General features: G+C 45.8%; 1 protein-coding gene across 1 annotated transcript in view; it reads left to right on the forward strand.

Moving 5' to 3' along the window:
• Positions 1-27,272, forward strand: part of SEC31B (SEC31 homolog B, COPII component) — a 1,335,991-nt gene that overhangs the window by 370,512 nt on the left and 938,207 nt on the right. Inside the window, exons 8-9 of the mRNA XM_086922250.1 lie at positions 143-217; positions 25,472-25,564. Coding sequence (XP_086778376.1) covers positions 143-217; positions 25,472-25,564 — 168 coding nt within the window. The remainder of the gene's footprint in view (positions 1-142; positions 218-25,471; positions 25,565-27,272) is intronic.

Here is a 27,272-nt window from a genome sequence, read left to right on the forward strand (position 1 = left end):
CCCGCCCTCTTGCTCTTGCCGAGATTACTACGTGAACCCAGAATTTGGGATTTTTAAAGAATATTTCACTTCTGTCTTCATTAAACTTTTTATTCTGATTTCTTTCTTGTTAATATTCTGCTTTATTATCTTATTATTTTAGGTTAACTTTGAGCAGGATGCTCGAACTAAGTTCTTGAAGCTACTCGGATACAGCGAGGATGACCTGGATAAGAAGGTACTTGGTACATGTAGGCTGGTTTGGTAATCTATTAATTAATAAACATCCAAACAAAATGCACCTTGCACTTGATTTAGTTAATTGTTATCTAATTCTCAGTTTACTTGATCCTTTTGTAACACAAAAGTGAGCTTCTCGGAGCATATGTGTAAAATATTAACATCTAAAAGTATGTATACATCGTGTGGGTATGTATCTAAACATTAACATATTTTCTAGCTACTGCGAAGGAAACAAAAAAAAAACCTTTTTAACTCTGCCCCCGACTCAACTCTCTGACTAATACCGAACCACTCATACTACTATGGACTCCCAAAAGACCCTTTTCAAACTCTCCCCCCCCCCCCCTCGCCCCCTATCACTCCTGTATCCTATTTATCCAACTAACAGGTGTGCGTGTCTACCACTTCCAATAACAATTTACATTTTTCATCTACTAACCCACCCAAACCAATCTATCCCTTCAAAACAATGTACTTAAGGCATGAAATCTCTGAGAGCAATTACTTAATTCAATTTCCACCTTTAATCCCCATGAAGGAAAAAAACAAAATCTTTTTTACTCATCTGATAACTACAAAACTGTAAACTTGGGTTCCGGAGTAGCTTGCTACTCGCTGAAAAATGCTTCAATACCTCGTCAGGGGTAGGAAGTGCAATATAAATAACATTTACAATTACAATGTTTGTATGTTTATCTGAACATGTACAACATGTAGATGAACATTGTGGTGATCCTTTCCTTGACACTGTCACAGAGTTAAGATAAACATTTGAATGTGAAGTTCACAACAATTTTGTTTATAATATAGAGACTCTAAAACTACAGGCAAACATGAAACCTTGGACACCTTCCAGAAAACGCAATTCCGTATTTCTATGGCAAATTTGTTTTTGTTTTTTAAGTACTAGTATGGTGTATGCTCAGCCAGTTTTTAATTTAGTTCATTCATTTCATGATTCATACTTGACTTAAAGGAGTTTATCTGGTGAACCACCAGTATGAGATTTCCTCATGTGAGGACATTAAAAAAAAGTCCATATTTTCAGTCTTATGTTTATTTGTAGTAACAAAGACGTCATCATGCAAAGTTAAACACTAGAGAAACCACACTATCTACTACAGAATTTCAAAATAGACATTTAAACAGTGATGGTATGAAAATGTATTACTTGCCAAACATTATATGTAATCACTTAACTCATGAAAACAAAGTAAAAATTGTTGAAGACAAACTACTAACAGATTGATAAAAACCTACAGTACTGCTAAAGTAGTTATAATAATAAAAAAAAATGGCCCAATAATGATTGGTTATGCCTAGTTAAACTTTCCTGCTTTCTGTTTTAAGGTAGCTTGTCACATCCCTCTAGTCAATCTTGTTGCATTTCTAGTTTACTTGTCCATGATCCTGAACGGAATTATTCTCACGTTTGGATCCATCGAAAAAACTGTTAATTCCTAACAAAGTATTCTTGCATACATACAGCCTTAAGCTGTTAACATATTAATTATGTTAGTGGAGCACAGTCCCCAAGAATCCTGTTTTAAGATGCAAATAAATAAAACCAAAACTGCAAAAGTGTGCTCCATTTTTTGTTATTGAGAGATTGGTGCTATGCACTGTTGCAAATGCAAGCCTTCACACACAAGTTGTTCCATTGTCACGCACATGGGTTACCTATATACTACTGCTTTTCTAGGGCTGCAGAATGAGCCTACGCATGCAGCAATAAGGGACCACATGCTAACTAGGTTGGTTAGTGCTTCCTAGGGAATTCGAAATTGACATAATTTACTTTTGCAAATTACATGAATTTTCAGCAGAATTATGCAAAATTACACGAAATAGAAAACTGACATTTGATGCTGTATTTTAGCACATAATGAGTCCTTGTGTCAACTTTGGATGCAAGGATACATTTCGCTCAAAAAAGTGGACATTAAGTCCCCAAAATATTTGCAAAGAACATCTTCTCTAACTTTGTTGTGTATGTTGTGCCTGTGCAGGAAATATTTTACAATGCACAGCACACATGCACAGCACCAAATTATGTGATGTGGTGAAATAGCATAACTTTAGGAATTTTGTGTACCAATAGTTAAGCTAAATTGCTCAGGTCCCACTGGCATAACTCAAATTCATCCTAGCCTAGTGTTCCCTTGTGAAGTGTCTAGGCCGATGCTCAACCAGGAGTAAGTAATTTATCAAGTAGTACTGCGCTACACTAGACTGACTACCACCAACACCTACACCACCACTGCCTTTAATAAACAAGACTGCTATGTTTAGCAATGGACATTCATTGCTACAAAGTAAAACAGTTTACACGCAAGCCAACAAAATGGATCAAATTAGTCTGCCACTGTCCAGAGTGCCCAGAACAAATACTTTAGTATATTTCAGATCTGAAAGGCCAGACTCCAGGTGCCTCTTTTAAACTGGAGCCAGTGACGGCTCCTCCGCTAAGGCGGAGGAGCTTCGCCGCACTGCTCTCGGAGCAGTGTAAATGCAGAAATAAAATGATAATAGCAAAAGTTATTTATGTTATCATTTTATTTTTAGTATCATCCAGGTTGGGCGGGGAGGGGCTGGGCTCCTGTGACGTCCGGGAAGAGGATTGGTTGCTTCCAGAGTGCGCATGACTGCTTGGCCGGTCTAAACAGTCATGCACACTTTGCATGTTCCTCACCAGGCTTCATTACACATCCTGGTGGGGAATATGCCTAGCCTCTCATTCCTCATCTGAGTCCCGAGCCATGGTGCTTAGAACAATCACAACGCTGCATTTAAAGGAGCTCTAAGGAGCGTTGTGATTGGCTTAGCGGAGGGAGCCTGTGTCCTTCCTGGTTCTGTCCACAGCGAGATGAAGGAGGACTTGAGACGCAGCGAGGAGGTAAGTGTTTTTAAAAGATTTTGTATCCCCTGTCCCCCACGACCCCGCAACCCCCCACATCTCCACTCTTGTTCCCTCCCAGCCTCTAGTGACGGGAACACACATTTCTTCAGTTCATGGATAACTGAAATTGCTCCTGTTCCTTCCCTTAAATGCCATCAGGTACCACAGGTATTATGCATAGTCTGAGATGATTGTTTGTACTTCCTGCACCCCTACTGGGTTTTTACCAAAAAGCTCCTGCTGATGCAGCAGGGGACTTAGAACCATGTTACTACAAATAGCTCTGTTCATTTTGAGGGCTCCTGCAGCCTTACTCTTCAGAAAAGGAACTTCTACCACCTATACCTCTACTCCTTAATCTTTGGGCTGCCAGCATTTTTGTATCCTTCTTTAAAACTCAAGCCTTCCAATGGGAGTCTCCAGCATGCTCTTTATCCATTTTCATGGGGCTGCTCGGTGGTTGGTGGCAGCTTTATACTGGCAGAAGATTTTTTATCCTTAATGATTTAGTGTCTATCTTCTGGCAAATATACTAGTGTTGCATCTATCATCCAGTGTTGAGACCAAACCTTTCTGTAACTTTCTTTGATCTTGGAATCTAGTTTCCTGAGTCAGTATCAAAGGTTCCTTCATGCATATACATATGCAGGAATTTACATTTATAACCATTGTAAAATCTGATGAGGATCCCCTTCTGCAAGCTTGAGTCAGGATACCTGTTGGTACGGTACAAAAGGTCACATCTTTTTTTTCAAAAAGACCAGTAAAACTAGAGCGGGCGGAGGGCACCCAACCAGGAGCACATACAGATTTCTGCTCAGCCTCGTTCTCTCATCTTTAACTGCCTATTTTCTAACAAAGTGAAACCTACATAGTTTATATACCGTCAAAGCCAGAAGGCTGAACAAACAAGACACATGAATATAAGATAGTGCACCCTCCTTTTTAATATTTGCTCTAAACAACTATATCGCCAGTCTTGTAAGATAGCGTTCTTAGTGGCATGAAGGGTTGAGCAGAATCAGGCAATGTATGCTCACAGGTTGCAGGTTTAAGGTGAGATTATGGCTCATGCTGGCTCTCCTTTGGGCCCTAAGGAGCTCTTGGGGAACTTTAGTTGGACAAATGCTCAGAGGTCAGACCCTCTTGCTGTCTGCCCGCTCTGGACCCACAACTGGGCCCATACCAATTCTGATACAGACTTCTGCACTGGCACGTGGGTTCAAGCCGGTTCCTTTGGTACTAGCACAGAGTGCCTGTGGTAATTTAAAATAGAAATGTTCTCAGTACAAATCTCAAACCCTGATCTTACGTATTCCCTGATCTAGACCGATGATGCGCTATGAGATCACAAAAGTGTAATGAATTGTAATTTAACCTGGCCATAATCCAAGATTTCTGCCTTGATGTTATTACCACCAGAGGACCCCTGTACTGTTTGCTATGACCCTGACGTAGTCCAGGAGGCATCCTGTTTGCCCAGAACATTGATGATGTTGCAGCATATCTGGACCAGTAGGCTAGATACATTCTCCAAAACAGAGCTTGTTTCGCAGCATGGGGCTCCTGCTGTGGAAAGGCTCTTGTTTTAAATGGTGGTTCAAAGAGCAGTTGATGCACTAGAACCACATTTACCCCCCATCAAGACAAAATCCAATGTGATGAAATCAACCAGAGCTCACTTCATCTGAGTAATTGCTGTTGTATCATGAAGCCCTTACTGATGCTCTCATGGCTACATGGCCTTGATCATGTTGTCTCTTTCAGCCCTCTTTTGTATACCTAACCAACCTTTGCTGTTTCACCAGTTGTGATGTGTTTTCTAAAAGGTTTAATGCACTATTCCCCCAAGCCATTTGTGATGCTTCCGTGGGACACTAATCTGGTCATAGCATTTCTTAAGTGCATGTCCCTTAAGCCAATGTAAAACCCTTCCTTGAGGTTCACGAAAACAGCCTTCTTAATGTCCTCAAATCAGCACCCCACATAAGTGAAATGTAGATGTTGTTGTAGATGCTTTCCCTGATAAAAATTTGAGTTAGAAAAACAGACCTCATCCCTACCCAAGTGGTAATACCCTTTCATGTTGGCAAATCGATCAATTTGCCAGTGCTTTTTTGCTCTGCCTCATCCCTCCAAGGAGTCAAGAGACTTGTGGTGTCTCGTGCTGTGCTGGTGGAATGTTTGGTGTTTTGTGCAGGTGGAATGTGATGATGCAATGGGTGATTGAGAAAAGGCTGGAGATCACGACTACTGTTGGAAAAATGTGTTAGGAAGGCCGAACTGTAGGTGGGCTGTAATTTAACAAACATATCTGAAACATACCTCTACCTTGAGAGTCCATATATTTATATTGGCAACATGCAAGATTTGAATGCAGTTCAACATGATAAAGAAAAGTGGCTATTCTGGAGATTGTGTGGATGCCCTGAAGCTTGAAGCACACGTGTGTGGTGTGTCAGAGTGGAGAGGCAAAACAAATGTGGCATAAAGATGGAAGCTGAGGCATTAGCATAGATAACACTTGGACTGACTGAGAATTGTGACATACCTTGAAATCTACTGCACTTACTCATACTTCGGTGAGTACATTCTGTGCTCTGAAATTATAAGGGCAGTAAAGTACAGATTCCTGTGTCAGCAGTCAGGATGATGTGGTTGTACAAGAGCACTTGTATTGCATTAGTTATGTGCTGCTGTCATAAGATATAAAACAAAAAGAAGGCAGTCAGACATACCAGCAAGCATTTCCCGACTTCCTCAGCCTGTATGTATGATATCACACACAGTTGGCTATTTTTGATTGGGCCGATTAAGTAAAGAGATACAATGAATATTTTTCAAGAAAATAGAATCCTGTAGCAATTTGGTGTTTGAAGCTTACAGGCACTGAACTTTAGGCATTTTATAGGAGCATCATTTTGAGTTACCTTGCAGGCAGAGTACTGCAGACCCCTGCGGAGAAGAGAGGTTTACAGGTACTGTAACGCTCTATAGTGGAGCGGGCCCGGACAAATTGCCTGAATTGATGAGGCCAGGAGGCCCATCAACTGAGCAATTTGCCTCAGCGAGGTAGAGGAATGTGCTAATACCCGCCTCAATTCACTGCTGATCTTGGACAGCTTCCTCGCCGGAAGACTCAAGGTGCTGGACACTGAGTCCATGATGAACCCCAGGAAGGTTACCTCCTTGGAAGGCGTCCGAAGCGACTTTTTGGCATTGATCACGAACCCCAGGTTCTCAAGGAGGTCTACTGTCTCCTGCTACTGTTGTGAGAGACGATGAGGACATTGCTCCAAGAGGAGAATGTCGTCCAAATAAATCATGAGGCAAAAACCATTGGCTCTTAGTGTTTTAAACACTGGCTTTAGAACACTGTTGAAGTACAACGGGGCAGAGGACAGACCGAAAGGGAGGGAGGCAAACTCAAACACCTGGTCTTTCCACAGAAACTGCAAGAAGCGACGTTGGATCTGAAGGATGCCAAGTACGAGTCCTTCAGATCCAGTCGGGCCATCCAATCCTTGTGTTGAAGGAGATCTCTCAGCAGATGGATGCCCTCCATTTTGAAATGGCGGTAGACCAGCCATTGGTTGAACTACCTCCGATTTATTACCGGCCTTTGGCCCCCGTCTGTCTTGTCTACCAGGAAGACATTACTGAGGAAACCCCTTGGGTGAAAATGTGTGGAAACAACCTCTCCTTTTTGCAGCAGATCCGCCACCTCCTGATCAATGAGGTCGGTCTGATCGCATGCAAAAACCAGTGGCTGGGGACAAACCTCTTGCACAGGGGAAATGTAGAATTCTATTTGAAACCCTTTATGGTCTGTAACACCCATGCTTCGGAGGTGCTAGCCTTTCAATTGTACACGAAAACCGCCAACCTGCCTCCCACCTTTAGATGTGGAAGGGGTGAAAGGCTCACCTGAGGTGGCCAGAGGTTGGCCTCAGACTGCTCCTCTGCCACCGCAGCCTCTGTAGCCTCGTCTTGACTGGAAGAACTCCTGTCTGCCTGAATCTTGGGTTTTCTTGCCGTCTTTTTGAGGGCCTTGGGTGAAGAAGCCGCCGGCCGAAAGCCTTCTGCCACAGCCGGCCCGCCAAAAACTCTAGGGTGGAAAACCTTCTTAATGGAAGGTTGCGCCTTGTCTAGCGATGTAAATGTGGCGATGAATCTGGTAAGCTCTTTCATGATTATGGATGGGTGAGTGGCTGTATCAGTGAGTGAGTAGCTCTGTTAGTAGCTGTATGGGTGAGTGAGTGACTGTGGGTGTATGAATGGATATATGAGTGGTTGCATTTGTGGGTGTGTGTATAGCTGTATGGGTATGTGAGTGGCTGTGTGATTGAGTGAGTGGCGTAATGAGTGAATGAGTTTCTGTCAGGTGTATGGAAGTGTGAATGAGTATGTGAGTGTGTTTGGGTGTGTACAAGAGGTTGTATGGGGGTGTGAGTGGGTGTATGAGTGGGCAGTGATGTCATCAATGATGTGATCAATGATGTCCTCGGTGATGTCACTGACCATGTCCTGAGTATGCCTGAGCGGTAAATTCCGTTCCGCTTGCAGAATTTGGGTGATTTCGCGTTCTGCGGAGAACGCAAAATTGCCCAAAATTCTGCGTTCCGCAACTTCGCGAAATGTTTTGCTTTTTCGCGTTCTCAAAATGCGGGTTCGTGAGATATTTCCCCCCGAGCACGCAAACAGCGATTGCGAACAGTAAAAATGCACAGCAAACAAGCAATTCCGTGTGTTCGCGGAATATCTGCCTGTTCGTGAGATTTTCTACTGTTTCACGGAGATTTGCGTAACGTGATTATGCAAATTCCGCCCACCCCTAGTCCTGAGTGATAGGAGGTCATAAGCAGTGCATTGCGGGTGTGTAAGTAATAGTTAGCTCAGGTAACTATAACTCCTGAATTTAAATGGTTTAGTATGAGGGAAATATGAGCCTAACTATAACTTTTCTGTAAACTTTGCTTTTTAGATCTCGACCTGCCAATGCGCTTGCGCATTGCAGCTGTTGAGACATTTAGAGGTGCGTTAGGAAAGCTTACCAAGAGGGCTTTGGCAGGCGGATTACGCACAGTGCAGTGCTCCGTGCGCGCGCTTGCCATTTGCTTCGCGAGCCTCGGCATCAGACTTCAAAGAAATCCCTTCCGCTCCCCCGCCACACCAGCCATGTCACAAACCAGTCTGTGCCTCGCATCATCGCATCAGACCCGTCACAGCAATGCAGAGAGCTTTAGACCTCAAAGGAATGCTCTCCCCAGCCCCCCTCTGCGGCATTGCCAGAGCTTGTTAACGCTGCACCGACTCACGTAAAAAACATTAAAAATCAGGTCACACCCCACAGAATGACAGTGATTTTCTGCCAGTATTTCTATAAAATGCGCAGCTCTGAACATGTTTAACAATTTACACTTCATTTAAATTCAGTAGTCAGTCTCTCTAAACGTGTAAAAGTACACACGGTGTGAGTGACTTTGAGGATTCTTCGGATCTTCCCACCCATCACTCTGACAACTACACGGGGCATGAATGACATAAAGGATGCTGCTGATGGCCCATCACAGGACAGCTAACTGACTCTGTTTTCTTTTATTTAAAAAAATGCAGCACTCTTTTCAGCATGTTTTCCGTGGTGCCAGGGAAGGAGTAAATAAATGCTCCTCATAGTTAGAGCCTGGCGCACCATCTGAGACCAATTCTGGCACCCCAAGAGTGGTCTGCCAGTGGAGGTTGTGGATAGTGCTGCGAGCAGAAACAAATTTAGGGAGGCCGACCAGCATCCTGGCCGCCGCGTTTTGTACCCGCTGAAGGCGGGCTAGCTCAGCTTGATTAACTCCCAGAAACAGGGAGCTGGCATAGTCCAATCTGGTCAAAACCAGAGCTTGGACTATGATCTGCCTGGTGTCCGCGTCAAAGAATTTAAAAATAGGCCGTAGGCACTGTAGAGCGCCAAAACAAGTTCCCGCGACACGCTTGATGTGAGGAATAAAAGACAGTTGATCATCAAGCCATACGCCCAGATTTCTGACTTCGGCTACAGGAGTGGGAGCAGGACCCAATTCAGGAGGCCACCATTGGTCTCCCCAGAGCTCGCTGTCCCTACCGAAGAGAATGACCTCCGTCTTGGTGGCGTTAAGTTGTAAACGATTATTCGCCATCCAGCCGGCGACAGCTTTTAGGGCTGCCTGAAAGGTGGGGGCGTTCATATTGGAGTCGCCATTAAGTGACACAGCCAACTGTGTGTCATCGGCGTATGACACTATTGTAAGACCAAAACTGGCAGCTACCTGCGCCAGCGGAGCAACATACAAATTATGAGGAGCTCTCAACAAGCTGCTAACAAAAGACTGGTAATTTACAATCGACTACAAATGTTAAGCTATGCTTTTTGACAACCCTTCATCACACGCCTATTGAAAAGTTTATCTGCTATGCAATATTATTGTATGGCACATACAATGCACAACCAACAATCATTTCTGTTACCACAAAAGTTTAAGCTATTGCCATTATAAATTACATAAAACTTTTATTTAAGTATTATTTTTTTTTAAATTAAAAACCATTGTTATTTGTAATATCAATACATGTAAGTCACGTAAATACAACAGATATTTCATTACAAATGCTATAGGTGTCTCATTTGCTAAAGTTATAACTATTGGCATTGTAAATGACAAAGTTATTAATTTCGCTATTTTCAAAAATAAAAATAAATACAAAATTTGTCTTTTACAATGCCACTAGCTCAAACTTTCCTAATGCGAGACCTATTGCATTGCAAATGCTTGTTTTTCAGTGAATTTCGAAGCTTTAAAAAAATTCTATTTCCTAATTATAATGTCCCTGTAACCTTTGTTTTTTTCCAGTGAATTTCGATGGTTTTTAAATTTTATTTAACTGTAACCAGTAACCTTTGAAAGTGTGTGAGTGTGAGTAGCTGTATAGGTAGGTGAGCTGGTGTTGGAGTCTGAGTGGTGAGTGAGTGGGTGTGCAAATTTCTGAGTGGGTCTGTCAGTGTTTTTGTGTATCAGACTGGGTCTGTGAGTGGGTCCGTAAGTGTCCGATTGGATCTGTGAGTAGGTGCATAAGTCTGATTGGGTGCGTGAGTATCCTCACACACGCCTACAAAGCTCTACACAACAGTGGACCTGCATACCTCAACCAACGCCTCACATTCCACTAACCCACTAGAGACCTCCACTCTGACCAACTGGCCCTGGCTACCGTCCCATGTATCCGCAAGATCACAGCCGGAGTAAGATCCTTCTCCTACCTCGAAGCAAAGACCTGGAACACTCTGCCTCTCCACCTCAGGCAATCACAGTCACTGCCTCAATTCAGGAAGGATCTTAAGACCTGGCTCTTCGGCTGAACCACAGCACCTTAACGGACCTGCAGCACCCCTACCCCAGTGCCTTGAGACCCTAACGGGTTTGTAGTCACGCTCTACAAGACACTGATTGATTAATTGTCTGAGAGAGTCTGTGAGTGGGTATGTGAGTCTCTGAGTGGGTCTGTGAGTGAGGTTCTGAGTGGGTGAGTGAGTGTGAGTTTCTGAGTGGGTATGTGAGTGTGTTAGTCTGTCAGTGGTCTGTGAGTGGGTCTGTGCATGAGTATATGAGTGGGTCTGTCAGTGGGTGCACAGTAAAACAAAAAGTAGGGGGCATACAGGAGCAGGTCCTCCTGTCCGGCTTGCCTGCGGTCCGCTATTCTCTGCTGCCTTTGGTTTTGTGCCTCCTAGGCTCATTTTCTCCTTGTTTTTCTGCCTCTTCTCTGCTCGCTCCTGCCTTCTATGTTGTCTTGTTCTGCCCATTATTTTGCCTCTCTCTGCTCGCTCCTGACCTTTATTCTGCCTCCTGCTGCTTGTTTCTGACCTCTATTTTGCCTCTTTCTGCTCATATCTGACCTTTATTCTGCCTTTTTCTGCTCATTGATGACCTTTATTTTTATTCTGCCTCCCTGCTCATTTCAGACCTTTATTCTGCCTCTTCCTGCTCTTTGCTGACCTTTAGTTTGCCTTTTTTTGTTCATTGCTGTGCTTTATTATGCCTCTTTCTGCTGGTTTCTCACCTTTATTTTGTATTTTTGCTTGTTGCTGATCTTTATTCTTACTCTTTCTGCTAGTTTCTGACTTTTATTCTGCCTCTTGCTCCTCGTTTCTGATGTCTATTTTGCCTTTTTCTTCTAGTTTCTGACCTTTATATTGCCTTTCTGCTCGTTTCTCATCTTTATTTTACTTCTTTCTGCTTGTTGCTGAGTATTATTCTGCTCCTCTCATTTCAAGCCTTTTTCTTGCCTCTTTTTGCTTGCTTCTGACCTTTATTCCGCCTCCTCCTGCTCTTTGCTCACCTATATTTTGCCTTTTTCAGCTCGTTGCTTAGCTTTAGTCTGCCTCTTTCTGCATGTTTCTCACCTTTACTTTGTCTTTCTGCTCTTTTCTGATTGTTATTCTTTCTCTTTCAGCTCATTTCTAACCATTATTCTGCCTCTTGCTCCACTTTTTTGATGTCTATTTTGCCTCTTTTTGATCGTTTCTGACTTCTTTTCTTCCTCTTTCTGCTCATTTATCAACATTATTTTTCCTCTTTCTGCTTGTTGCTGACCTCTATTCTGTCTGTTTTTGCTCATTGCTGACCTTTATCCTGCCTCTATCCGCTCGTTTCTGTCCTTTACTTTGCCTCCTTCTACTCTTTTTCCCCTTGTCCCAAGAGGCGGGCAGCCGGCTTCGCAGTTCCACAGAGGGAGATATTTTTGACTTCCTGCATGGGTTGCTTTTGCCAAGGTTGTTGGTGTGCCCGCCGGACACTGCCCCCTCAGCACTCACCATCCTTCGTGGACAGCTCTTATCCGGCTCCTGGTCGTCCTCAGCATCGCCTGGTCACCGCGGCTGCAGAGTCAAGATCGCTGTCAACTTTTCTGAAGCACCCGACATCGATGGGCATTCGTCTACCGAGCCCGAGGTCACTCTCAAGTGACCCAGACTCTGTCCCCTCTGCTTCCAGGTACTCTCAACAAGAATCCACATTTGGATTCCAACTGACACTTTCTCCTCTTCCAGCAGCTGCACTTTCTTGAAGTCCTCCATTTGGTTCGACGGTTGTTTCCGACGCCCCTTCACACCTATGCACCCGGCTCCCCAGGGATTGCTAACTTGGGGACTTAGGTATCCACAGACGGGGTGGCTCTCCAACCTTCTGTCTTCCACGTAGTTTCTTCAAAGTCCACTGGGAAGGGTCCTTAATCTACAATTCCAACCTCGACTGGGGAGGGTCCGCTACTGCTCAAACAGCCAGGTCTTGAGTTGCTTCCTGAAGGAGAGGTGGTCTTGGGTGAGACGGAGGTGGATGGGGAGGGAATTCCCGGTCTTGGATCTTCCTCCCATGGTGGCTCTTCGAATGCGTGGAACGGTGGCGAGGGCGTGGCTGGTTGATCGTAGTTGGCGGGTGGGAGTGTAGAAGGTCAGGCGGCTGTTGAGGTACCTAGGGCCTAGGTCGTGGAGGGCTTTGTGTGCGTGGGTGAGGAGGCGGAGCGTGATTCTTTTGCCGACTGGGGAGCCAGTGCCGGTCTTTCGGGTGTCCGGAGATGTGGTTGTGACGGGGGATGTCCAGGATGAGTCGTGCGGAGGCGTTCTGGATGCGTTGGAGTCTTTTCCTCAGTTTGGCTGTGGTTCCGGTGTAGAGGGTGTTTCCGTAATCCAGTCTGCTGGTGACAAGTGCCTGGGTGACCATCTTCCTGGTTTCGGTGGGGATCCATCGGAAGATCTTACGGAGCATGCATAGGATGTTGAAACAGGATGACGAGACGGCGTTGCCTTGTCTGGTCATTGATAGGGAGGAGTCCAGGATGAAGCCCAGGTTGCGAGCGTGGTCCGTTGGTTTGGGTTCGCTGCCTAGGGCCGGGGGCCACCAGGAGTCGTCCCAGGCGGACGGTGATGATCCAAGGATGAGGACTTCCGCCTTGTCTGAGTTCAGTTTCAAGCGGCTGTTCTTCATCCACTCGGCTACTTCTTTCATCCCTTCGTGTAGGTTGGTTCTGGCGATGTCGGGGTCGTTGGTGAAGGAGAGGATCAGCTGGGTGTCATCGGCGTAGGAGATGATGTTGAGGCTATGATGGCGTGCGATGGCTGCGAGGGGTCTCATGTACACGTTGAAGAGGGTGGGACTGAGTGATGATCCTTGTGGTACGCCGCAGATGACTTCGGTGGCCTCGGATCTGAGCGGGGGGATGCAGACTCTCTGGGTTCTTCCGGCGAGGTACGAGATGATCCACTCCAGTGCCTTCTCTTAGATTCCGACCTTGCTGAGGCGTTGTACTAGGGTGCGGTGGCAGACAGTATTGAACGCTGTGGAGAGGTCCAGGAGGATGAGGGCCGCTGTTTCCCCGTTGTCGAGCAGGGTTCGGATGTCGTCAGTGGCTGCGATGAGGGCTGTTTCGATGCTGTGGTTGGCTTGGAAGCCGGACTGCGAGTGGTCGAGGGATCCGTTTGTCTCGAGGAAGGCGGCAAGCTGTCTGTTGATGGTCTTCTCGATGACTTTGGCTGGAAAGGGGAGGAGCGAGATGGGGCGGTAATTCTTGAGTTCGGTGAGGTCTGCCGATGGTTTCTTCAGGAGGGGGCTGAGCTCGGCATGCTTCCAGCTCTCCGGGAAGGTGGCGGTGTTGAAGGAGCAGTTGATGATGTCCTGGAGTAAGGGGGCGATAATGGAGTCGGCCTTGTTGAAGACGTGGTGGGGGCATGGGTCGGTTGGAGATCCGGAGTGGATGGTGTTCATCGTGTGGATGGTGTCTTCTGTGCTGACTGGGGTCCAGGCGCGGTGGGTGGTGGTGGGGGGCGTTGGTTGTATGGTTGGGTGCGTGGACAGTTCGCCGAAGCTGTTGTGTATGTCTGCGATCTTGCTGTGGAAGAACGAGGCGAGTGAGTCGCAGAGGTCTTGTGAGGGAGTGATGTCGTTGTTTCCGGCGCTGGGGTTGGAGCGCTCTTTGACGATGCTGAAGAGCTCCTTGCTGTTGTGTGCGTTATTGTCTAGTCGTTCCTTGAATGCTGACTTCTTGGTGGTGTGGATCAGCTGGTGGTGTTTGCGGGTGGCGTGCTTGAGGGCGGTCATGTTGTCTGCGGTTGGGTTCTTTCGCCAGGCTTTCTCGAGGGTGCGGCAGTTCTTCTTGGAGTTCTTGAGTTTGTCGTTGAACCATGGGGCTTTCTTGCTACCGGTCCTGCTGGGATGGGTTTTCAGGGGTGCGAGGTCGTCGGCGCAGTTGGTGATCCACTGTGCGAGGTTGAGAGCTGCTTGGTTGGGGTCCGTTGATCTGGTGGGAGGGTTCTGGTTTAGTGATGTGGTAAGCTGGTCCGTTGTGATCTTGTTCCAGTTCCTGCGGGGAACCTGTTGTGGGAGGTGGTGAGTCGTGGTCTTTCTGAAGCTGAAGTGGACGCAGCTGTGGTCTGTCCAGTGGAGTCCGGTGGAGTGGCTGAAGGAGATGTGCTTGCTGGAGGAGAAGATTGGGTCAAGCGTGTGTCCGGCGTAGTGGGTGGGGGTGTTCACCAGTTGCTTGAGTCCGAGGTTGGCGAGGTTGTCCAGCAGGTTGGTGGTGGTGTTGTTGTCGTTGTTGTTCTCCAGGTGGAAGTTGATGTCCCCTAGGAGGATGTAGTCAGCAGAGGGGAGGGCGTGTGGGCTGATGAAGTCTGCGATGTCTTCGCTGAATTGTGTGCGGGGTCCTGGGGATCTGTAGACGAGGGTGCCTCTGAGTGTGGTTTTGGGGTAGGTGTGTATCTGGAAGTGAAGGTGTTCGCCGTTGTGAGGGTGTCGTCGGAGTTGGTCTTGATGCGGATGGTGTTCTTGTGGACGATGGCGATGCCTCCGTCAGTCTGGTTGACGCGGTCCCTCCGGAGGATCTTGTAGCCGTCCGGGATGGCTATGGCGATGTCGGGTGCTGAGGAGGCGTTCATCCAGGTCTCCGTGAGGAAGGCAATGTCCGGAGAAGTGGTGTCGAGCAGGTTCCATAGTTCCACGGAGTGCCTGTGGACGGAGCGGGTGTTGAGCAGGATGCACTTCAGGTGGTTGCTGTTGGCGCTCAGCTTGGCGGGTGCGGGTGTTGCAGGTCCGGATGCAGGAGAACTTGCAGGATTGGCAGGTGAAGGGTCCGTGGGTGCGTCCTGGAGTGGCTCGGTGGCAGCCGGGGAGGCGGCCGATGTTGAGTGCGCTGAGGGTGGCTGTGTCGTACGTCCGGCGGGTGGGATGGCATCGGCGGGGGCCAGGGGGTCCGGCGTAGGCGGGCTTGCCTTTGGCGCATCATTGGCGCACCCGCTGCGCGTGAACGCTGCGAGTACGCATGGACTCCGCCATAAATGGCGTTGTGGGAGGGGCGGAGCGAGGGAGGAGCAGCTGGGAGGTGGGAGCGGGGTGGCGAGTGCGGAGGGGAGCGGAGCGCTGATGCTGGAGGGAATGGGGGTGGGGCCGCTGGGGAGCAGCGGCAGGGAGCGGGGTGGAGGGCAACAAGATGGCGAGGACACAAAAATAATTACTGGCACAGAAACAGAAAAGGGCAAAACGAGATCAGGGCACAACAGGGCGGACACAATGCGGGGAGAAAAACAGATTACTGGCACAAAACGGGATCAGGGCACAACAGGTTGGACACAATGCGTTGAGAAAAAACTGATTACTGGCACAAAATGAAAAACGACAACAGGGCAGATACTATACTGAAGGCAGGCGAGATCAGGGCACAGCAGAGGCACAACGGGCAGCGGCGGAGACCGGGCACGCCAGAGGTAGGCCACGCGGCGGGTGGAGCGACCGGCTCTGACCAGGTTATGAAACATGTTTGAATCATACCCCCACACCTGTAACTTGTGTGGGAGGTGTGATTCCAACCGTCCGAAGCGATCTTTGTGGGGCTTCTGGTGTTCCCGGTACCAACATACTAGTCCGTGACAGCACAAAATGGTTGCCGCCAACCACAGACACATTTATGCCCTCCTGCTGCTGAGCCAAGCTCCCTCCCAGACATGATTTAGTGTATTAGGGCTGGGTGGGTGCGCTTGCCAGCGACTGAAAGTCTGCATGAGGGGCACATTTGGTGTCCCCGTGCATAGTCAAGTTCAAACCAGTCCTGGAAGCCTTGGGCTCCCGCTCTGGTGCAAAACTGGACAAAGGACATGGGAGTAACCTCCCCCTGTCCAGATCCTCCCCTGGTCCACTAAACCTTCTCAAACCTTTCCTCAGGGTACTTAACGTCTTACCTGGCTGTAGGACCTTAGATTCGTTGTGGACAAGATTCAGAACTGAAACCACTGCACTTCGACCGTCTGGGCAATCTGGACTTCGTTTGGGCCTGACTTCGCCTCCCTCTCAGTCTGCTGCATCGTCTGTGCCTGTGCACCGTACAGGATCCATGGAGCATCCAAGACACCTGAAGATAATCTCCCTTGGAGTGAAGAAGTCACTCCCCTGCATTCGCAGGCACCCCAACGCTGCTGACCGGTCTGCTGATCCTGAGCTCCTACGGACTCTGAAGGGTTCAACAACACAGGAGGTGGGTTTCTACCTCCCTTGAGACCAGAGCTGCCCTCTCACCGAGTTTGAGGCCAGTATCCCTTGTGGGAGCTGCATTACCAGAACCCCTGTGCACTGTGCACCTTTGCAAGTGCATGTGCTTGTTGGCAATTCTGTGGCAAGTGCATTGGGCTCCAAGTAGCCCCAACCTCTGGCAACTTCTTCCACAAAGATCTTCAACCACTTCGCACTGTGTGCTCCGTGGCCTGTTGTTTTGTGAAGCTGCTCGAGGTCCTGTCGCGACTTCTGTGCCTCCGGCCTGTGGGTCCAATTGAGGGTCATCTCTATTTTCCTTGGACTCCCCTGATTGCTCTGGGGGGCTTGCCCTGACTTCCCTGGTTTTGGTGAGTCTCCTGGACCTTGCTGGTCCGAACTGTACACTTCCTTGACTTCCTGCGTTGGTTGCTTTTGCCAAGGCTTGTGGGTGCTCCTGCCAGACACCGACACCTCAGCACTCAACATGCTTCGTGGGACAGCTCATATCCGGCTCCTGGTCATCCTCAATGTCGCCTGGTCCCCGCAGCAGCAGAGTCCAGATCACCATCAACTATCCTGAAGCAGCCAACATTGGTGGGCATTCATCTAGCAGGCCCCTGGTCACTCTCAAGTGACCCAGACTCTGTCCCCTCTGATTTCAGGTACTCTTCAACAAGAATCCACGGTTGGATTGCAACAAACAATTTCTTCTCTTTCAGCAACTGCACTTTCTTGAAGTCCTCCATTGGGTTCGACTACGGTTCCTGACGCCACATCACACCTATGCACCCGGCTCCCCTGGGATAGGTAACTTGGGTACTTTGGTATCAACGGGTGGGGTGGCTCTCCAACCTGCTGTCGTCCAAAGGGTTTCTTCGAAGTCCACTGGGAAGGGTCCTTAATCTTTAAAATTCCAGCTGCGACTTACACATAGACTTGTACGGAGCACGCAGTCGTGTTCACACACTGCACACGCACTCCGTGGGGTCCCTATCTACTCACCTTGGGTGGTTCCTTGGGGTACCAGCAATTCTACATCCTCTCGACATTGTCCTGACTGGAGTCATGGTTCTTATACCACTTTCTTAGTATATGGTTTGGTCCCCCGTGGGGCCCACTGTGTATTAGTGCTATTCACTGTCATTTCTTTGCTGAAGTATTGTGAGCTTTGTGTCGATCTCCAAGTGGGAGATACTGTAACGTACTAGATAGTGTGATATAATAAATACATATTTTTAAAAACTACTGTGTGGTTCTCTTTTCTTTTAATCAATACTATAAGATTGCATTCTGGTAAAACAAGCTGCTTTACACTCCTTCAAGACTAAGCCTGATGGCAGCTCTCCACAGCTACCACTAGGTGAGCTTTATAAGGTTGTCTGAGACCTCTTAAAGCACCATAGGGGTTGTCTGGACTAGTGCAAGGTGCCCAATTTAATTAGTGGACATCATATACCAGAACAGCTTCTCACAGTGCCACAAGCACTTATCGTGGCCTCACATATAATTTCTGTAGTGTAACCTCGTCAGTGAGGAGACACATGGAGCTATCTACCGGATGCAGAGGTACTGCTCAAAATTTTCTGAATCCAGCCTCACACCTGAGGAATAGACAGAAGGTGAGGAATCAGCGGTTACATGGTGAAGGTAAATAACTTGTTCTTTGGGACTCCCACTAGGTTCTAGGATCCAGTGAGGCCTTCAATCTTGGAGGTTTTTAGCATGTTCACAAGCATTCGGGTTTCTCTTTAGTATTACAGCTTGTAATAAGTTAGCTCCGATTAAAACCTCTTACCGCAGTAGAAAACTCCCCTCAGCCCCTTGGTTCACGGAACCCCTACGACTGCAGAGACAATACTGCAGGAACCTGGAAAGGCAGTGGCGCCGCCATTTCAGCCCTGCCGATAAAACGACCTATAAAAACGCCCTCTCCAACTATAAAAAACGCATTGCAGCAGAAAAAACTCTCTACTACACATCCCAAATCAACCAGGCGAAAAACTCTGTAGGAGAACTATTTCAGGTGGTCACTTTTTGTCCAACCCCCCTGCTCCGCGATTAGAAGGATCACAGTCTCTCTCGGATTCTTTAGCCAAATTCTTCGAGGATAAAGTTAGTTCCATCTTCTCGACCTTTTCCCACTCCTCCCCTTCTCCTACCCCTATGGCATCCCCTACCAATAAGGCACTAAACTTTCTGGCTTTCGAAGCGACTACGCAGGAACATATCCGACATCTTGTTGTTTGCACTAAATCGGGGTCTCCCCTTGACCCGTGTCCACCCGCTATCCTTAATCTCATCCCGGAAGCCATCTCTCCTGCCCTGACCACAATTTGTAATGCAATGTTCCTAACAGGCACCTATCCATCTGTTTGGAAGGAGGCTATTATTAAGCCACTTTTAAAAAAGCCCACTTTGGACCCTCTTCTTCCCGCCAGCTACAGACCCATTGCCTGTCTTCCCTTCCCTGCAAAGATTTTCGAAAAAATCATGAACCCACAACTTTCGAAATTTATAAACGATAACAATTTACTTGACGACACCCAATTTGGGTTTAGACAAGGTCATGGAACGGAGACAGCGCTACTCAAAGCAGCAGATGAGATAAGAACTACAATGGACAAGGGAGGATCCGCGGTATTAATACTTTTAGATCTCTCCGCAGCTTTTGACACAGTCGATCATGTCACCTTGATCGACCGTGTCTCGGCCTTAGGAATAAAAAACAAAGCTAAAGAACTCCTTGCCTCATTCTTGGCCAACCGTCCTCAGACAGTTAAGATGGGCAATTACACCTCCCAGACCTTCTCTCTCCCTTGCGGAGTACCACAGGGCTCCTCGCTAAGTCCGACACTTTTCAACATTTATGTTTCGGACTTAGCGAGGGTTATAAAATCTTATGGAATTGCCCTAACAACCTATGCGGACGACACCCAACTGGTGTTATATGTATGCAATGATGGTACTTCGGTCGCGGCTAACTTCCAAGAGGGAATGAAGGCAATAAGTTTCTGGATGTCATCTAACTGTCTTAAATTAAACTCTGACAAGACAGAGGTGATGACATTCGGGAACTTGCAACCTAGCTGGTCCCCCCAATGGTGGCCACCTCAGATGGGAGGGCCCCCCCAACCGGTAGCCAAGGTACGCAATTTAGGAGTCATATTTGACAATAAAATGACTTTCCTCCAACATGCCAACTCTGTGGTCTCCTCATCCTTTTATATTTTAAAAAGGATAAAAAACTACTTCCATATCTACCTCCGTCTGCGGGCAAGACTCTAATTAGTACCTTGGTGTTCTCGAGAACAGATTACTGCAATGCCCTATTACTGTACGCCCAAGAAAAGGTCCTCAACAGACTGCAGACGGTGCAAAATGCCTCGGCCAGGACTCTACTAACCATCCCCAAATTCACATCCATTTCCCCTTACATCCGACAGCTGCATTGGCTCCGAGTGAGGAGTCGGATTAAATTCAAGGCTTTATGCATAGCCTACAAAGCCATCAATAATCTAGGCCCACTATTTCTAAAAAAAGCCTTCTGCCCGCTTGAGCATTCAAGAACTCTACGTTCATCATCAGCCCATCTGTTGAGGGTTTCACGTACAAGAAGGGCCAATTGGGGAGACAGATGTTTTACCACAGCGACAGCCAAACTTTGGAATACGTTACCCCTCCATATTAAAACCGCTCCTACGCTCATTAACTTCAGAAAGAAACTCAAGACTTGGTTGTTTTCAGCATAAATTACCATTTTTCTTCACAGGAAGAGTTCTGTTACGCTAGCGCCAAGACACCCTCCAGGGTATTTGCGCGCTCTAAAAATCGCATTAAATAAATAAATATTAAATGTGTCTCAAATAATGGAAAACATTCTTCTCTGACATTCAACATTACTATGAAACGTTCTGAAGAATTTTCTCAATCCCTTTTGAAATACTGGCTTAGAAGTTGACATTTTTAAGAATGATGATACACTTACGTTGATTCAGGTGAAGAGTATTCTCTGCAGTGGGGTACAGGAAGGTACCCTAGCAAGTGACTGGGACTACCTTATGTCAAGGAGGCTGTCAGTTGGTCCCCTGCGTAAAAGCTTGGATGATTTTGAGACTTTCTTTTATCTGTATGAGCTCCCTCATAAACAAGTTCGGCATGCCATTCTGCAATTTCAAATAAGAACTGACCCTGGATGGAGAATTACAGGTTTAGCCTCTAAAAATAAATTATATTGTATCTGTTACCTAAAGACATACTTTAAAAATTGTGAGTGTAGATGCTAGGTATTTCATATTGATTCAAAAACAATCTTTTTTTTAAGGTGTCCCTGTGAGTCAGGTTTGACGATACCAAAGTGCACTTCAGTTAATCTTTTTGCAATCATAGACCCTCTTACATGGATCATGGAGTTGTTTTGATACAGAAAAGCATTTTTTTTATGTTGTTCTGCGAGTCAGCGAATTAAGATAAGATCCAGAATGCACCTTACATACTGGTATTACACTTACAGAGCATGTTATGTTAATCTCTGAGTTCTTTGGAATAAAGAGCAGCGAGTACTTTATTCACAGATTTGATAACCGTGAGTCTTCTGATAACCATGGAGTGGTGTAGTCCAGTCCTCAAGGCGATTGAGGCCAGTGTGGATACTTTTGGTCCGGAGTATCCATTTCAACTCCTCTTTATTCAGTAGTGTGCTCAAATCTCCTCCTCTGGGCGGACTTTTCACCACATCGATAATTGTCCATTTCAAGTCCGATTCACGGTGACCCAGCTCACCAAAGTGATCTACTAAGGGCGCGTTGGGTGTCTTACACCAAACTCTGCTCTTGTGTTGGCCAATATGTAGGCGAGCCTTTTGGGTAGTCTGTCCTATATATATATCAAATTGCAAGGACATACAATTGCATAGATCACATTATAAGATGGCCGCCGTGGTTTCCGATCCAAGCCCTCCATTAGTCTTACTAGATCGCATGCCTTCGATCACGTGATCGCCCAGCTTTGTTAACTGAAGCTTCCTGCAGTTATGTATTCACAAGCACTATTACAGTTAATTGTCTCACCGCTTGACCTTAGCTGTATTTACTTTAGCAGACATGTCATTATATGTATTGTTTTCATATGATAATGTTCTTTGTGTTTTGTATATTTGAATACATATTATAATGTTTCTTAACCCTTTTCTTCTCACTACCCATCCCATTTTTTCCCTTAAATCTATTGTTTTGTGATTATGTCTGTATGGTTTAACTATATGTTTGGGCTTGACTCTGGCTTTTTATATAAAGGCATGGATTTTAAATATCCTGATGATGATCCCGCTATGCCTTAAAGGGGATCGAAACGCCGTCGACGATTTACACTTGATGATTTGATTGTATTATTAGTTAAAATCACAAAAGTGATCTTCTTGCAATAGTCTGCAAAACTTGGATTGTATGCAGACCGTCCGTTCTTGCCTCACTTGTTTGTATATGTCACTATTGTCTCTATACAGTAGTAGGACACAGGCTGTGTTCCCCCTTGATATTGTACGAGATTGACTGACTATACTTCTAATTGTGTTATTAAACCCTGTCGGGCTGGACAGATTATATGGATTTCAATTTTGATCTATATTTATTTTTTCACTATCCGCCAACTGTTAGGGACCATTGTTCCTTGAAATAATATATGCACCCAAGATCCCTTACCTATTGCTCCTTTGGGTACCCTTGTTCTTTATAAAAAATAAAAGTAAATCTGGCTAACCTTGTTTGTTAAAAGAATGTAAGCTTTGTCTGTGGAGTCGTAAATAAAAGGTCCCTGATAAATGCAGGCGGGCAGGCGTGTGGGCCAGTGGCTAATGTGTCCAGATGTCCTGCATGAGGAGCGTGTGATCACTGCGTGTAATGTGAGTGCTGTGCCCTGATTGGCCTCGTGCTCCTAACTCCGTGTGGCATCTGACTTTATGGTCTTATGGAAAGGCGCGCATCCCTCTGTGCATGTGTGCTTTATTGGGGCCAATTTCTCTGGACTATTGTGATGTCGCTGCACTTATCTGGGGGATGGACCTGGGTTTCCTGTTACCACGTTTGTCTGCTAGCTACGTGCCACCCCACCTGTGAACTGTCAATCAGCTACCCCGCGCTTAGGTTGCAGAGCGTGCCTGATCACATATTTCTGAGTCATGGTTGATGGAGAGTTCATGAATGGCAAATTAAATGATAATGCAATTTCTTTCATGTATGCGAGTGTACCATTATAAGCATTGGCATTGTTTTTATCATTATCAACACTGTTCCTCTTTTTGGCTCCTCCCTCCCTACCCCCAGACCTCTTTTGGCCGGGTAGGGGAAATAATAAAAGCTGTATTCCCCACTGCTAAGTCTGATGATGTTCCTAGCTCCTTCAGTGGCCTTCCCTTTGCTGTCATAAGTTACTCTCCCATTTGCCCAGCACCCAGAGTGTCTGCAAGCACCCTTGTCTGAAATTGTACCACTGAAGTACATGTAGAAAATTGCCACCTTCGTTGATTTGTTTCAAGGGAATCCTTGATAGGCAGTTGTGGTGCAGGATAGGATAAAAGCCCATTGTGTGCCAGAATTTCCCTAAATTGTACTTTGTTTTTAGGTTCTATCTTGAATGGAAGCAGAAAGGGAGCAGTATAACTTAGGCGAGAAGAGAGATTGACTTCCAGATTGTAGGGCAGTAAAACAGACTTTTCTTTAAAATAAATTATACTTTTGAACTGTTCAGTCTTGCAAACAGCTTGGGTTCTGCTAAACTTCAGTTCTGTGGGATTGGCAAAGTCCCATACTTATTCTTGAGCTTTAATGAGCTGCACTGATTTTCAGAAAACTTGGATTCGATCTTTTCTGCCAGTGATTTCTGAAGTGGCTGTACCATGTCAGATTTCTTTGCCTCAAAACTGATGCTGGTTGATTAACCCATGGGGATTTAAGTGTGGTAGAATAAGGTGCAGAGTATTCTTTCCATCAAGAGCGTGTACTGCCAATCTACAGTTTGTTGAAAAGAGTATAGGCTTGACTTTACTAATAAAGTGACATTGATAGATGGCATTGACGGTGGAGATGTATATGCTGAAGGTGAAAGGTAAACAGAACTTACACAAGGATTGAAAGCAGAGCCAGTTATTGCATGAAAACTATCTTTTTACCCAAGGTAAGCCGGGTTTGGAAAGGTACATATGATTCTTAATAGTTGAATAAGACGAAGCCTGTTTTCAAGGTATTCAATTTGAGGAAGGCCATCATTACTTCAATTTTGGAAAAGGCACATTTTAAGGTATTAATGTCATTATAGAATGTGGTCTTTGTACATATCTAGGTTTAGTCTGCTACTACACCTACATGGCTCTTTGTACAAATTGAAAAGTATGGATGATAGTCGTGCCTTAGAGAACCCGTTGGAAATGGGAAGCGTTGGTACTTAGCTGGGGGCAAATTTATCTCTGTGTTGATAAAGGATGCAATCCTTTATTCAACAACAATTTCAAAATTTGAATATTAAATAGAAATCCCAAGATAAAGTTTAATGAGCAACAGAAGCATTAACCACCATACCTCCACCCCGCCACCCGGCATCTACCAACTCTGACTTGCAAGCTCATTTATCCAGGAACAAAGGTACACTTGCTGACTGCCAAGGGATAGGTCACATCCGGTAGATCTATTGGCCTCCAGAATTCATGACTGTAGCCTTATATGAATGGGCATAGATTTCAGCGAAATGTCTGGAGACATTGCAAAGCTGGAGTCACTAAGAGACCCAGTTTGTAATTTGTAACTAGGCACACAATCCTCACTCCTCAAGTTCAGTATAATACTGTATATACAATATATGTTTTCTACAATCTTGTATTTATAACAAATAAGAACAGGGAAAATAAAACAAAAGAACATTACGATAAAGGAAAAGATTATAGTTCCATCGGATAGGCAAATTTAATCACAACCTAATGTGTGTACATGACTAATTGTAACTTCTATGTCTTAATAAAAAATAAAAAAGAGCATTAACCTCCAGGTGTATATGGCTGATCCCCATTACACATCGTGGTAGTCCAGGGAGATAACCAGTAGGCCCATACTTAAGAGCAAATCTGCATTGTAGGCTTCAGATTGTGGAGCTAGCTCTGTGGGGTGTTTGGTAGTCAGTTTATACTGTCCTAGTTTGTAGATTTTAAAAAACCCAAGTACAATTATCATCGGAAATATACAAAGTCAGCAGACCATGGATTGATCTAAGACCATATGAGAGCTATAGGTATGGGCATAAAAAGTGAATATTCTCCAATATGTTATATTAGTAAACTAGGTATGTCGAGGCGGTCAATCTGTAAGCAGGTCTTCCTCTTCATGTAATCATCCAATCACATGTGAGCCCCATAACTGTTCAGAGGTAGTCAGTTTGTCATTCTTTTTATAAGTAACCCTTTTCACACAAAGCCATATTAAAGAATTCTGTTGTTCATCCTTCTACTGTTCTGGACATTGATCACCAAATCATCAAGTTGCAAATCTTGGCTACTTCAGTGCAATTGCTTTCCGTCGGTCCATGGATATTTACACCTGTCTCGTCATTTGGCAGTCATTCGGTTTTTCTCGGAACGCATACTTAAGCTAATTGCAGCAGAAATATGCTTCCATACCTCAGCCGAGTATTGTATCAAAGTTCTATGCCTGAGCTTGCAATTACAGCTGAAACATTTTGAAATAATGTGTTGCAAAAACTTGAGGCAAGAGTATGTTGACCATTGTACAGGTACAATGTTTTAAAATTCTTTCTTTTAATATCTGTTTCCTTTTAGATCACCTCATATTTGGGTTACCGTGCCCATTCGAAGGATCCCCCTTCGGAGTCAGGTGATCACATCCAAAATATGCAGTCCCTTTCTAGCCAGGTATTTATTTATTTATTATCATTAAACAGTTTTCATTAGTTTGGAACATGAGAGATGCATGTGTCAGAGTTTTGTATTTGTAGTGTTTATCATCATATTAAACCATTTCCAAGGACAGTTGTGCATGGACAATGGACACATAGTGACAGTGAGTGAAAAATAAGAACACCTCTTTAGAAAGGGTAATTTTTGTAGTTACTAAATCTGTATCGAAACATGGGAATACAGGTACCTTGGACTTACCGTACAGTGGGGTGGTATCCACTGTTTGACTGAATGCATAATGCATTACATGATCTGAAGGATCACAAAATGCTTACATTGGATATGACAAAGTGTGTCTAATTGAAATATGCATCCTGTAAGAGAGGTGTCTGAAAAGATAGGGTGACCTTGTCTCCAGGGCACCCAAAGAGTAGGTGAATAGATAATGCTCCAAGGAGTATCAGACTTACAGCCTCATTTAAGGTTTACCAGGCAGTACTACACCACAAAAGTAGTGGATTACCCTATCTGCCAAATTCTTGGACTGCCTGCTCTATTTAGAGTTAGGTAAACCGTCATCCTTCTTGTGACAGAGACAGCTCTGGCTCCCCCGACAGAAACCTTAGACCGATATTGGGTCATCAGTCTAAGTGCTGCAAACCATTTGCTCTGTTTAGGGTGAACATTCTGGTTCCTTTTTTCCTGTTTGGGAATGCCATAAAAAGCTTGGCGAAAAAATATACAAATGAACCTCACATACTGGGAGAAAAAGTCCGGGGTCGTAGGGCTAATTGTTTTTTAATTTTTCAAAAGTAGACTCCCTCTGTGAACATTTGTTTTTCAAAAACAAAAATATTTGCTATGAGGTCACATTAAACATGGAGGCCACTCAGCAAAGCTGCAGTGCCACCAGAAAAGCCACTGTTTCAGTGACTTTTCTCTGCCAGGTAAGCAGAGATGTCTAAATATGGCAGAATGTCAAACTGTCCTCAGACCCTACATAATTCAGTTTGATTGAGGACAAATGATGATTAATGACTGATGCAACCCTCACATGCTGGCGGTAGATCTGTGATCCTAAACAACACATGGTCCAGCCCAGGTTTTGCAGTCAGCCGCCGTTAGTTCCTGTTCCTGTTCCAGTTTCAGCAGCAGCAGCAAGCAGCAGCGAAGGACGCTTACCAGCGGGTTATCTTCATCCCACCTGAATGCGAGCTGCCAAGCATTGCCATCGCTATCACTAACTTCTTTTCAATGCAGTCGGAGCCACTAAATCACTACCCCCGCGGCAGGAGCTGTAAGACTTGCCGACGCGGCCGGAGCCGCCATAATATCATCTTCGCGGCAGGAGCAGCAAGATTCTTCTAAATGTGGCCGGTGCTGCTTTAAACACTTATCCCCGTGGCAGGAGCCAACGCGGCCAAAATCCACTAGACACTGTCCCTTGCTGAACAACGTTGCTCCCGTGACAGGAGCTGCGGCAGGGGCTGCTAAGTCCCCTTCAGAGCCTCCAAATCCCACCAGGACCTCAGCAGTCGGACCCCCCCTAGCCACCACCACCACCGCCGTCTCAGTTCACCATAACCAGAAACTGGAAACACCGGCGGTTACAGGGAGAGTGAACACAGTCGAAGTAGGTGGCGTGGGAGGTGTAGCTGACGGAGCTCGGGGGGGATTGTCAGGGGCTGACCGGGCTGACAGAACCTTCTTGACCCTGGCCCTG

This window comes from Lissotriton vulgaris, chromosome 5 (genome assembly GCF_964263255.1).
Source record: "Lissotriton vulgaris chromosome 5, aLisVul1.2, whole genome shotgun sequence".
Lineage (NCBI taxonomy): Eukaryota > Metazoa > Chordata > Amphibia > Caudata > Salamandridae > Lissotriton > Lissotriton vulgaris.